Genomic DNA, 13,934 nt, shown 5'->3' with positions numbered 1-13,934 from the left:
ACATATCAAATTGTACCGTTATAAGATTGCATTATTAAATGTACTGTATATGTGACATGTTTCTTCTTCTTCAACTTCTTTTTTTTTCTTCCTGTTCATCTTTTCCCATTTTTATGTAGGGTCAATGTTCTTGATCAACCTTCTCCATACAACTCGGTCCAGCACCTTACCTCCAGTCAGACCCTTTTCCTTCAGATCTTCTTTTACTTTATCCATCCACCTCCACTTCAGTATCCCTCTCTTTCTCTTCCCCTGTATTTCCATTCCCATTCCTCTTTTGCCCACATATTCCTTGTCTCTCCTCATTACATGTCCACACTTTCTCAGATGCCTCTCCCACTTTTGCTGTACCTCTGATTGTCTCATTTCTTAGTTTGGCCTTCTTTGTAACATCCGCCTCAACATTTTCATTACTGCCACATCAAACTTCTTCTGCGGTGCTCCCTTCACTGCCCGTCTCAGCTCCAAACATCATTAATGGTCTTAAAAACCTGACCTTTAACCACCGTCTTAATTCTTTGATGACACAATACTCCTGATACCTTCTTCCAAATGTTCCATCCACCCTGCATTCTATGGGTCATCTCTGCTTCTAATTCTCCATCTTGGACTATTATTGGTGCCAGATATTTAAACTTATCCAGCCTTTTCAATGACTCTTCCTGCAGGCAAATTTCTGAAACAAAAAGTATTTAGTAATTGATAAATGTAAAGATCAGTCAGAAAGAACTTCATTAAATTTTACTCCTATTTTAGAAAAAAAAAACAACTAAAAAATGCATGGTTGATGAGAGACCTGTCATTAACAAGTCGCGTGCTCCGTTTAAAAACAGAGGGCATATCTCAGGTGATTTACACCGCACAGTCATTAGAGGTACCCCAATTTGGAATAAAATACCTTGATAAACATTTTTATGATTGCATCTGGAAAAATAAAATATCACTAGCTGAGAAAAGTAATGGTTACTAATAACAAACAGAACCAAGGCGAATGAATGTTTTAGACTTTAAAAGTTCAAATGTTTTTAGAATTAACTGGACTAAAACAAAACACTTCTTACAAAATAGAGACAGTATGTGGAAAATCGTCAATAATTTTTTTTTTGAGCAAATAGGTGGGCTAGAATTTTTAATAAAAAGTAATTTTGATGTAAACAAAATACATTTTAAGTTATCAAATTTTCATAAACAGGCACTTAAATCTTACATTTTGGACACTTACCTATAAATGCAAATTTTACCTATATACATTACATGTATTTATTTATTTAAAGAGCTTCTGTAAAAATCCAAATTTACTCCTGGTGACACATAAAGTTCTATCTATCTATCTATCTATCTATCTATCTATCTATCTATCTATCTATCTATCTATCTATCTATCTATCTAATCCTGCCCACAATACTAAAATTAATTTCTATCTATCTATCTATCTATCTATCTATCTATCTATCTATCTATCTATCTATCTAATCCTGCCTACTATACTAAAATTAATTTCTATCTATCCATCCATCCATTATCTAACCTGCTATATTCTAACACAGGGTCACGGGGGTCTGCTGGAGCCAATCCCAGCCAACACGGCGCAAGACAGGAACAAATCCTGGGCAGGGCACCAGCCCACCGGAGATTTCTATCTATCTATCTATCTATCTATCTATCTATCTATCTATCTATCTATCTATCTATTCAGCAATTTCATTTTAACACAGTAACTCAAAATACCCATTCTTGTTATTATTGTCTTTGAGTTTATTATTTTAATTATTTTTTGAGTTGTATATCAAGGACATATACAGTGGTGTGAAAAACTATTTGCCCCCTTCCTGATTTCTTATTCTTTTGCATGTTTGTCACACAAAATGTTTCTGATCATCAAACACATTTAACCATTAGTCAAATATAACACAAGTAAACACAAAATGCAGTTTTTAAATGATGGTGTTTATTATTTAGAGAGAAAAAAAATCCAAACCTACATGGCCCTGTGTGAAAAAGTAATTGCCCCCCTGTTAAAAAATAACCTAACTGTGGTGTATCACACCTGAGTTCAATTTCCGTAGCCATCCCCAGGCCTGATTACTGCCACACCTGTTTCAATCAAGAAATCACTTAAATAGGAGCTGCCTGACACAGAGAAGTAGACCAAAAGCACCTCAAAAGCTAGACATCATGCCAAGATCCAAAGAAATTCAGGAATAAATGAGAACAGAAGTAATTGAGATCTATCAGTCTGGTAAAGGTTATAAAGCCATTTCTAAAGCTTTGGGACTCCAGCGAACCACAGTGAGAGCCATTATCCACAAATGGCAAAAACATGGAACAGTGGTGAACCTTCCCAGGAGTGGCCGGCCGACCAAAATTACCCCAAGAGCGCAGAGACGACTCATCCGAGAGGTCACAAAAGACCCCAGGACAACGTCTAAAGAACTGCAGGCCTCACTTGCCTCAATTAAGGTCAGTGTTCACGACTCCACCATAAGAAAGAGACTGGGCAAAAACGGCCTGCATGGCAGATTTCCAAGACGCAAACCACTGTTAAGCAAAAAGAACATCAGGGCTCGTCTCAATTTTGCTAAGAAACATCTCAATGATTGCCAAGACTTTTGGGAAAATACCTTGTGGACTGATGAGTCAAAAGTTGAACTTTTTGGAAGGCAAATGTCCCGTTACATCTGGCGTAAAAGGAACACAGCATTTCAGAAAAAGAACATCATACCAACAGTAAAATATGGTGGTGGTAGTGTGATGGGCTGGGGTTGTTTTGCTGCTTCAGGACCTGGAAGGCTTGCTGTGATAGATGGAACCATGAATTCTACTGTCTACCAAAAAATCCTGAAGGAGAATGTCCGGCCATCTGTTCATCAACTCAAGCTGAAGCGATCTTGGGTGCTGCAACAGGACAATGACCCAAAACACACCAGCAAATCCACCTCTGAATGGCTGAAGAAAAACAAAATGAAGACTTTGGAGTGGCCTAGTCAAAGTCCTGACCTGAATCCAATTGAGATGCTATGGCATGACCTTAAAAAGGCGGTTCATGCTAGAAAACCCTCAAATAAAGCTGAATTACAACAATTTTGCAAAGATGAGTGGGCCAAAATTCCTCCAGAGCGCTGTAAAAGACTCATTGCAAGTTATCGCAAACGCTTGATTGCAGTTATTGCTGCTAAGGGTGGCCCAACCAGTTATTAGGTTCAGGGGGCAATTACTTTTTCACACAGGGCCATGTAGGTTTGGATTTTTTTTTCTCCCTAAATAATAAAAACCACCATTTACAAACTGCATTTTGTGTTTACTTGTGTTATATTTGACTAATGGTTAAATGTGTTTGATGATCAGAAACATTTTGTGTGACAAACATGCAAAAGAATAAGAAATCAGGAAGGGGGCAAATAGTTTTTCACACCACTGTATTTTCCTCTACACAGATACATTCTGAATATAACTAAACCTATCTAATAAACAATTTCCAAAATAACTGGGGGAAAATATATGCTTTATGTTTTCCAAACCAGCTTTGCGTAACTAGTATATTATAACAAATCTTAGTGTTTAAATGTCACTTGAAAGGAAGGATGTTTAAATATGTAAGTCTCAGCTTGCTTATGAAAAGGATATAAAGATTTTGCAGTTAAAGCAATTTATGTTACACAGACAATGAAAGCCTAGCTAAAGTTATAAATTGCAGGAGCATAAGTGTTCAGTTGAATGAGTGACAGGAATTAGGTGGGGTGTACAAACAGGCGAAAGCACAGCATGAGGACTGCAGTTCTGGAGGAGAGCAAGGCAGGATTTGTGTGTTTCAGATTTTAAGTACAGGCCTGTTTACACAGGAGGTTGTAGTCTTTTAGAAAGCTGAAGTTAGATAACCTCTGACACTCAATAATAAAAAGATGTGTTCTGGAATGTATTACACTGAGTAGTTCTATTTTTGTAAAGTACCTGAGTATGAGAGTCACAATTTTGTGAACCACATATGATGTTGTTGTTGTTGTAGTAGTAGAGTGATGTACCATGGTAGCTATTTATCAATGCAATGAGATGTGAAGCAAAATGACACCTTTTATTGGCTAACACAGTGGATTCCACTCAGAGTGTTTTAGTGGTCTTGCTTGTTAACATTCCTCACCCTGAATTGCTTATTTTACTGTTAAACAGCTGCATTTGCTGTTTTTCATTGTTCCTTATTAACAGTAAGATGTAAATAACAAAGGAAGCAGCAGTTCTCCATCTAACTTGTTTCCATTCCCACCTGTGTGTTTTCATTGTGTCCTAGCTGGTTTAATAAAATATTTGGGAGGAAACTGAGGAGAAAAAGGGAACAACTGAGAATTACTCGTCCACGTCAGGCTGCAAATGATTTGGATGACATCCCTGGAAACGAAAATAGAAAAAAGAATGACCTGACATGGCAGAATGAATACTAGCAGGCCGTAAAAGTAAATAAGATCAGTTATTGGCAAGAATTTGTTTTAATGAACCAATTGGGTTGCAGTCCCCTGCTTTAGATAAATAAAAGAAATCTAATTTAAATTTTGTGACTGTAATTATACCCATAAGGCTGACATATTTTGTAAATACTAACAAGATTTTTGCTTGTATTCTTTTATCATTTAGTTAAGGCGACATCTTTGAAATGATAGAACTTTCTGATCTTGTCAAGTTCACTCTTGATTTGTATTCTTTAAATTTCACCAGGTGGTATGGTGGCACAGTGGTAGCGCTGCTGCCTCGCAGCATGGTGACCACGTTTCACACCTTGGGGACTACCTGTGTGGAGTTTGCAGCTTCTCTCCGTGTCCATGTGGGTTTCCTCTCACAGTTCAAAGACATGCAGGTTAGTGGATTGCCGATGTTAACTTGGCTCTTGTGTGTTAACCCTGTGATGGACTGGCGTCGCTCCTACCTTCTGCCCAGTGCTTGCTGGGATACGCTCCCGCTTCCCTGTTACCCTACTCAGAATAAGTGGATTTAAAAATGAAAGGAAGAGCTTGACTGTTCATTTCCCTCAAACATTTTTACTTCATAATCAGGAGGGGATGCTGAACAGGAAGGCAGTACGCCACACACTCACACACACACCCAAACTCATTATGTCATAATTTAAAGTTTTGGAAAGTGCAGAGTTAAATTTTTAAATTTACTTTTATTCTTCAGTACATTTTCACTTACTCAGTATAATTGTTCCTTATTTTTTTGTCATCACTGCAAAACACCATTTTGTACTTGTACTTAGATGGAGAGCATTGTCAGTTTGTATCTTTTTGCATGATAGCTCATGGCTGCCACATTATTTACCATTGCTACGCCCGTTGCCGGTCATGTGTATAAGATGGTGGTACCCTGCTTTCATTGTCCAAGTCTTTGGATATTGTGCGTGGGAACCTGAGTTTAGGATTTTTAGGGAGATTAATTTTTTAGCACATTTATGTTAAGTGTAATTCTGGTTAATGTTTATGATTGCTAGTTTGTGATACACATTTAGCTTCAGGCTTTGCACTAGTTTTCTAGTTTTGTGGTGCATTTAATAGAGCTGCCGTTTCCCAACTTACATTGGGAAAAATTGGAGTCGCATAACACAGACGCAGAGCCCTGGGTTCAAACCCTAGACCCGGATGTAGAGTTTGTATATTCTCCTATATTTGCTTGGATTCGCTTAATTGACAATTGTAAATTGTCACTGTCTAACTCTGTAGGTATACTCACAGACAAAAGAACACTCAGCACCAGCTTAATTTCAACAATTAATCTAACCACAACCCTGAAATTGATTGAGTTTGAGAATGTTATAAGTCACGGGTGTCAAACTTTGGTCCTGGAGGGTCGCAGTGGCTGCAGGTTTTCATTCTAACCCTTTTCCTAATCAGTGGTCAGTTTTCACTGCTAATTAACTCCTTTCCCTTCATTTTAATAGCCTTGTTTTTAAAGAGTCAGTCCTTTGAATTGATCCTTTTCGACACTAAATGGCAGCCAATCAGAAATGAGATGTGAAACGAGTCGCCAGATGACCAGCAAAATTGGGGCTTCAAACTCCAGCCAATTTCACTCCAACCAGTTTCTTAATGAGAAGCCAGTTCTTGCTGTTAATTAAACCCGTTATTTAATTCCACAGCTTGTTGCTGCTCTCATTCTGCCACAGCAGACATTTCCAAAACTGTTGCTTTTTCTGTTTTTTCTAAGAACACAGTCTAAATGTTTTGGTGCCCTGAAAGATCAACTTTACTGAGACCCTCACCTTTCTTTATTTTCAGATATTGTGTGACTAGTAAGCCCGCGATTCGCCAGCGAATCGGAAATCCAAGAATGGCAATCAGTTTCTGTTCCGTCCGATATCTGGATGGATGACATATCATGGAGGGTGGGTGCGTCTGGGGAACTGTCATTTAATTACATACGCATATCTGTAGTAAAGCGGTCTCGTTTTGTGGAGACGTGATTCCGTTGCCTTTGCTGACACCGACTGCTGGCAGAGTGGAGCACAGCAAGTTCAGCCCTGCGTCCTGCATCCATATCCGGTTTACGCCGTGTAGTTTGGACGTCTGGGGATTCCGTACTGTAATACCGTAATGTGATTCACATTTGCGCTGAATCCTCTCGTTTTTGTTTTCTCTGTGGCAGGCTCGTTGCAGTGCGGCAGTGTGCGTGTGCCTCGATGCGCCCTGCGCCCAGCGTCCATATCCGGTTTACAACCTTTTTGGTTTTCTCTGTGGCGGGCTCATTGCAGTGCGCATGCGCCTCGATGCGCCCAGCGTCCATATCCGGTTTACAACCTTCGGTTAGTAATATGGATGGGCTCAGGTGAGCTGGTCTCTTGTTTTGTGTGTCTCATTATTGTTTGCCTGCTAATTAAGGAAAAAGAAACAACTAAGGGGTCTGAGTCAAGTTAATTTAAACTAAGGCAAAAGAAGTTCATTAGCAGCAAAAAATGGTCACTAATTAAGAAGATGGTTAGAATGAAAACCTGCAGCCACTGTGGCCTTCCAGGACAGGAGTTTGACACTCCAGTTATAAATTATTAGTTGAGTTAATACACACTTCCTTCCCATGTGGAAGGAAAATGGAGTGCCACAAGAAAATCCTAACAGATGAAGAGAGAACATCAAATCTACACACAGACAGTGGCCAGGCCCAAATCTGAACCCTGGAGTTCTGAAGCTGCAACAGTACCTCAATTCACCAATTCAACCCAACCAGCCCCTAGAGGTAAAGGTGAAAGTTGACATGTTGTAGTTCAATAAAGTAAGCAGTAGAGGGCAGCATATCCAACTTTATAAATAGATGAATTAGCCAATCTGTGTCAGGAGTGTTAACACTGTGCAGAACCACAGGTGTGGGGACATGCATTGCAACATTTTGAGATAAACAAATGGTGTTTATAAATATACACTGTATACTGTTTATATATATATATATATACATATAAAATTAACCTGACCCATATATGGAGAGAGAGAAGGCCATATCACTTCACTATAAACCTGACCCATATATGGAGAGAGAGAAGGCCATATTCACTTTTAATATTGATTATAATCCAGGTAAGAACAGAGAAAATGTCATTTTCACAAATACATACTTATCTTTACATGCATTTAAAGCTGAACAAGCTGCTCCTGTGTCTAATCCTGCTTTTGCTTTATGTCCTCTGTAAAGGTCTGCATCCCAGAGATGCTTGCCCCATTTTCTATGACTCATACAGCACACTTCCTGCACTGTACTTCCATAGTGCGGGATGTCCCAGTCGTTCGTTCGTTCTCTTTCTTTTGGATGAATAGGATTATTTGCAAGGTTTTCTTTTATAAAACCAGAGACATTTTTGCAGTGCTTCATGTGCACTTCACCATATTAAGTTTTTATCTTAAATTTTCAAGTGTTTTATTCCCCCCGAGCCCTGCTTCCCTGTCCCCTCTGCTGCTTTCTCATTCACTTTAACCCCCCACCCTTCCTACAAGTGACAAGCTCAACCATATAATTTTACCTCCTGCAAGGCAAAGGGTTATGATCAGGGGGGGCACTGCTCATCCATCAGGTGACTGGCGTGTTCAGGACAGATTCAGAAAGATGACACCTTGGCAGTGAAAAGCGGTTCTTGCACTAGAGATCATCACTTCATTTCACCAGAACTTCTATGGGGGAGTTGAAAAGTCCAGGGTGGCTATAAACTTGCTGTTCATGTCATTTGTTTTGGTAGTCAGACTTCTTTCTCAGGACTGTTGTCTCTGTTAGTGTTGAGCCACCTGAGGGACACTGACCTCAATGGGGGTGTAGACTCTCTGTCTCTCTCCCTATATATATATATGCAAGTATATATATATATATATATATATATATATATATATATATATATATATATATATATACATACACACACCTTTACTTGTAACAAATGTTTATAGTTTCTGTCCTAATTTAGTGGGGTCAGAGCTGGAAAGAGTGCTGCCTGCTACCTCAGCAGTCTTGCTGGTAGATTTAGGTGGTTACACATGGAAACACCTGGAGAGACATGTGTGGGATGCCGCTCTGAGTTCAGTCGGAGTAGTGGACCCTGTTCCAACACCGTGTTGCTCATGGGTCCATGGCCTAAAGTCAGATATTGACTTACTGATGTTATCAAGAGTCTATGCAAGGTAGGATGCTGAGCTGTGTAAATCCAATGTTTAAAGTTAATAAGATATTTCTAATGACAGTGCCCCTTGGTTTCAGATTACAGAATCAATTTTCTAAAAAAATATAGCGGCCTTAAACCCCATAGAACATCTGTGGAGAGAGTTGAAGATGGCACTTTACAGACGCTCCCCATCCAGTAAAATGGAGCTTGAGAGGTTCTTCCAGGAAGAATGGGAGAAACTGCCCAAACTGCAGGTGTGCAAAGCTTGTAGAGACTTACCGAGAAGGCCCAAAGATGGAATTGCTTCCAAAGGGGCTTCTTCAAAGTAGCATTGAATTAAGGGTCTGAATAATTATATCAAAGAGAGATTTCTTTTGATTTTTAATTAAGTTTCAAACCTTTCTGAAAACATGTTGTCACTTTGTCATTATAGGTCAATAAGTGTAGATTGATGAGCAAAACTAGCAAATTTATCCAATAAAAATTAAATAGTAAAGACAAGTAAAGGTGTGAATTTTTTCTGAACTCACGAGTTCTTTTGATTTTTAATTAAGTTTCAAACCTTTCTGAAAACATGTTGTCACTTTGTCATTATAGGTCAATAAGTGTAGATTGATGAGCAAAACTAGCAAATTTATCCAATAAAAATTAAATAGTAAAGACAAGTAAAGGTGTGAATTTTTTCTGAACTCACTGTACATTAGCCAGACTAGAAAAGCTGAATGATGTATATATTAGAGAAAATAAATAAACCTAACTTTCCGTCATTTTTTTCTGTATGTAAAAGTCCACAACTGAAGCTCGTGAGTTCTTCAAGAACCAGTAAACCCCCGATTCTCGAAAGGAGTTCTTCAAGAATGCCCAGCCAGCCTGTACACTCGAGGGTGCGCACAGCGGTCGTCCCGCACCAACTCGCCTCGGCCCGAGCGCGCCCGGTGCTTCCCTTGCGTTGAGCCGTTACGACGCATACCCGTCCGGTGCTGACGTGACGCTCGCACCTCCGCCCTGCGTGGGAGGGGCGCATCGGTAGAACGCAGCCGCGGATTGGGACGTCAGTCTGCTTGGTTGGTTGGCAGACAGACAGACAGGCGGGCGGGTGAGCGGCTCTACTGTTTTGCTTAACCGCAGGAAGTGTATGAGCTGCTGGGCTGGGTGCTGAGCTGGCTTGGGTGTTTTCAACAGAAACATGGCGGACTTGGAGTTTGCGCCGCTCAGGCAATGGGATGACTTCTTCCCAGGTACTGACAGGTTTGCGAAACCTGACTTTGGCGACTTGGCCAAGTGGAACAACCGCGTTGTAAGCAACCTGCTGTACTATCAGACCAACTACCTCGTGGCGAGTCTCGTCGTCTTCCTGGCTGTCGGGTGAGTAAGGCTGCTGCATCCAACTCCCACCTTTTCATCTCCTTTCCTGTCCAGAGAGCCGTGTTGTAATTCACAATTCCTTCTTCTTCTGTTTCTTCTTTCTCGCGTTGTCGTTCTTCCCTGCGGTTTGTGGCAGCTGACGAAACTGGAGATTGTCAGCATTTCTCAGGTTGCGGGCACTGATGCAGCAAGTGATCGCTCAGCTGCACTTTCGTGGCAACGGGACAGAACTCAAATTAGACTCCTATCAGTTCTCGCGCTGCATACGCGGCGGCGGCTTCACAAAGATGGCAGCTGAAAGACAAAATGTGGCATCATCCGTGCCTCTCACTGCCTGGTTTATTAGGTACGATTCCGGTGCAGCCCTGCAGTTCAAGTCGGGTTTATTAAAGTAATAATAATACGTAGGTCGCTGGCGCTCCGTCTAGGTCAGGGGTAGGCAACGTCGGTCCTGGTGAGCCGCAGTGGCTACAGGTTTTCATTCCAACCCAATTGCTTAATTAGAAACCAATCATTGCCAATCTCAGACCTTATTTAATTTTATGGCTTGTTAGTCTGTGCAATGTAAGGCTCTTATATCGTAGATTTTTTTCCTTTCCAAAGATATCATCCAAATGATATGAAGCCTAAAACAGATCATTTTAAGTCTGTCACATTTTTCTATTAAGTGTTTTATTAAATCAAACAGTGCATGATGAACACACACAGATGTAATTGGAAAAAAGCTAGCTGGAGAACTGCTGGCTGCTTTGTCTTTTACATCTTATTGCTAATAAGGAGCAATTAAAACACTGAATGCAGCAGTTTAAGATTGAAATAAGCAATTAAGGTTGGAGAACCTTAACAAGCGAGACCACTAAAATGAAGCATCAAAATGTCACTTAAGCAATATGTGCTTCATCAGCAATAATTGAGTTCTCGTTAAGGAACTGGGTTGGAACAAAAACCTGCACATACTGCGGCTCACCAGGACCGACGTTGCCTACCCCTGGTCTAGGTTTTGTTCCTGCCTTGCGCCCACTGCCTGCTGTGATAGGCAGCATCAGCCCCGCAACTCTTATTGGGATACGCGGCTTAGGAAAATACGTGGATGTATGTGCATTCTGGAAATCAGCAGAGTCAGATTCGAGGATGTGCCAGTGCCTGAATCAAGTTTATTGTCTAGTATGAATATTTTATTTAAGTCAACTGAATCCAGTATTTAGATAGATAGATAGATAGATAGATAGATACTTATTTATGGATGTGTTGGGGTGAACTTTCTGATAGTCAAAACAGTTGGGTTTGTGAGTGTGTCAGTAAGAGCAAACCCAGCCCAGCCACTATCCTGTACTTTTGTGAGTGAATAATTAGGAAGTCCTCAATCCATAACATAATAAACATCCATACTGTTCAATGTTCCAATCGTTTAGTGAGGATGAATGGCCGTTGAACACTGTAGAAAAATCTAGAAGTAGTGCTGTGACATTTGAACCACCAGGCTTAGTGAGAAAAGTGTAGCTTTGATGTAGGAGAACCCGCAGAGCATCTTCCATATGTCTGTGTGTAGCTTTCATCCTGAGTGTGCCCAAGTCCTGATAGGGTCTGCCAGAAATTCAAAGTTAGTCATCTGGAGCTCTGAATAGTCACTGAACTAACTGCTACGCCACAATGCTGTCTGGCATATCTTAACTTGAAATGAAATGTTCACAAAATATATTACATGTAACAAAACATAATTCTGAAGTCAAAACCATGCAAATGACAAAAGAGATCAGGAAAATAAATTCAAATCCCAGATCCCGAATGTATAGGCCATGTAAATAACATACAGGTAGGAGTGTATTGTGCAAAAACAGCAAATTTGTGAATCGTGTATTATTGCTGCACTAATTTTATTGACCTTGTGAGTGTGCCTAAGCTGAAGCACAGACCTTATTCACACAACCAGCACTTCTAGAGTATTAAAAAATAAAAGAAAAAGAGTGGCTGCTATCCTTTTATTTATTTTATTGTGTGTTACAGTAACAACTCTTCAGCTTTTGCCCGCGCCCTACCCTGCAGCAACCTTATTTTAAACTAAGGAGAAAGCTAAAATGCACAGGTACACCTCCCTTATTTAAATCAACTTGCATGACTCATTCATGCAAAGTGCCTCGCAAATAACGGAGGCACAGTGCAATGGTTGGCATGTTTCCTGCAGGGTGTGTGCTGTGGTAGATTAAAGGCCGTGCAGCTCCTCGTGCCGGCTTACTTATTCACATCTGTTGCTGGGCTTTTATCTTTTTTTCTTTTATTAAAATGGCTACATTCTCACCTAGTTACCCATGAGCCTGTTCATTCATTTTTCTTTCTGAGCCCACTTTTTGTTCTTTCAAATACAGGGTTGACATTGGCAACTTTGTATAAAAGGTAAGAACCTTCCCTTGATGGGACTTATCTGCACCAGGTGGCACACTCCTGTACACACACTCTGTTTTCTTACGGACTCGCCAGCTAAAGCTGATGTTACCTTACGTGACTTCAAGTCATAGGGTATGTCAGACTTGCCGATTGTAGCTGTCGATCTCATTGCCTGACCATGTTAAATGACTGAGAATCGCTGCCCGTGTCATATTTACCGACTGAGTGCAGACCGTTCAACACAGTCCTCCTCGCCCCTTTTTCTGACAGCCACTAGTCTGCTGATGACAAAGCTTGTGCTGTACGAAGGATTAACAGGTATGGCAACTATAGCCACGGTCTCTGCCCTTGTCTCACGTTTTACATACCATGACAGAATGAGGAAAAACGAGAAATCGGGCAGGCGAGCTTGTCTTCACTTTGTGAGATCCAAAGCTCCACGTTCCTTATTCCTCATCACTGCATTATATGCATTGTACCTTCCAACACAGTCCTGCTGCCCCCTTTTTCTGACAGCCAATACCGTGCTTCTTGACAAAGCCCGTGCTGTTTGAAGGGTTAACAGGCATGTCAAGTATACAGTGATACCTTGGAATCCGAATTTAATCCGTTCCAGAACCCCGTTCGAGTTCCAAGACAATGGATTAATCCGTTCCTGGGTCCCACAAACTCGAATTTTCAAAATGATTGAACAGTAAATACACTGGATTTTAAGGTAATATATTAACAAATAATAATATTTGAACAAAAATGTAAACTAATAAAATTGAAAATATAAAAACCTATATTTACCTTAAAAAGGAATGATAATGGCGCATGTGGAAGCTGGAGGAGGAGAGAGATTATTGCTTGGAAGGCGAGTCACCTTCCATGATAACATCAGGTAATTGCGTTTCTGTTGGTCACATCAGCTGCTTGATAGCTTCTTAATTTTTCAAAATCGTACAAACAGTCGATTTAGGCATCCAGAGCTTAGTAGTGAGATCAGCCACACGTGTACTGCTTTCCTGCTTAGTGATAAGATCTTTCTTAACTTCAATTGCAGCTCTAACAGCTTTCTTCTTACTCTTATTTTGCTTACTACACTTTTTAGGACCCATGGCGAATACATTAAGTTGTTATTATATAAAGAAATAACACAAAACAAGCACAAAAGCATAAAATTAGCAGTGAAAATCACACGAGATGCTCTCACTACAGCTTCCGACAACGAACTGAATGACAAAGCATATGGGTGGCCTGAGCGCTGGGGAAACGTATGCACAAACACACATGAACAACATGCTGGGCGTTTGGATTCCAAAGCAGAGTTCGGATTCCGGGGCAAAATTTGCTCAAATTTTTTGTTCGGATTCCAAGTTGTTCGAGTTCTGGGGCATTCAGATTCCGGGGGCAATACTGTATTTGCAATCTCTGCCGCCTTCTCCCATTCTGTTGTGGTACATAAAACATGAGACATCAGACAGACGAGCTTGTCTTCTGTTAGTGAGTTCCAAAGCCCCGCATTCCTTATTCCTCAATGCTGCATTATATGCATTGTACCTTCCAATGCAGTCCTGCTCACCCCTTCTT

The 13,934-nt window shown here is 40.5% G+C and overlaps 1 protein-coding gene across 1 annotated transcript in view; it reads left to right on the top strand.

Moving 5' to 3' along the window:
• Window positions 1–9,674: 9,674 nt before the first annotated feature.
• The window catches only part of LOC114668347 (PRA1 family protein 3-like), a 29,043-nt gene continuing 24,783 nt past the window's right edge, over window positions 9,675–13,934 (top strand). Inside the window, exon 1 of the mRNA XM_028824039.2 lies at window positions 9,675–9,980. Coding sequence (XP_028679872.1) covers window positions 9,802–9,980 — 179 coding nt within the window. The 5' untranslated portion in view covers window positions 9,675–9,801. The remainder of the gene's footprint in view (window positions 9,981–13,934) is intronic.

Source organism: Erpetoichthys calabaricus, chromosome 18 (assembly GCF_900747795.2).
Source record: "Erpetoichthys calabaricus chromosome 18, fErpCal1.3, whole genome shotgun sequence".
Lineage (NCBI taxonomy): Eukaryota > Metazoa > Chordata > Cladistia > Polypteriformes > Polypteridae > Erpetoichthys > Erpetoichthys calabaricus.
The sequence above is the reverse complement of the archived record's forward strand: the minus strand, read 5'-3'. Positions and strand labels throughout refer to the sequence as shown.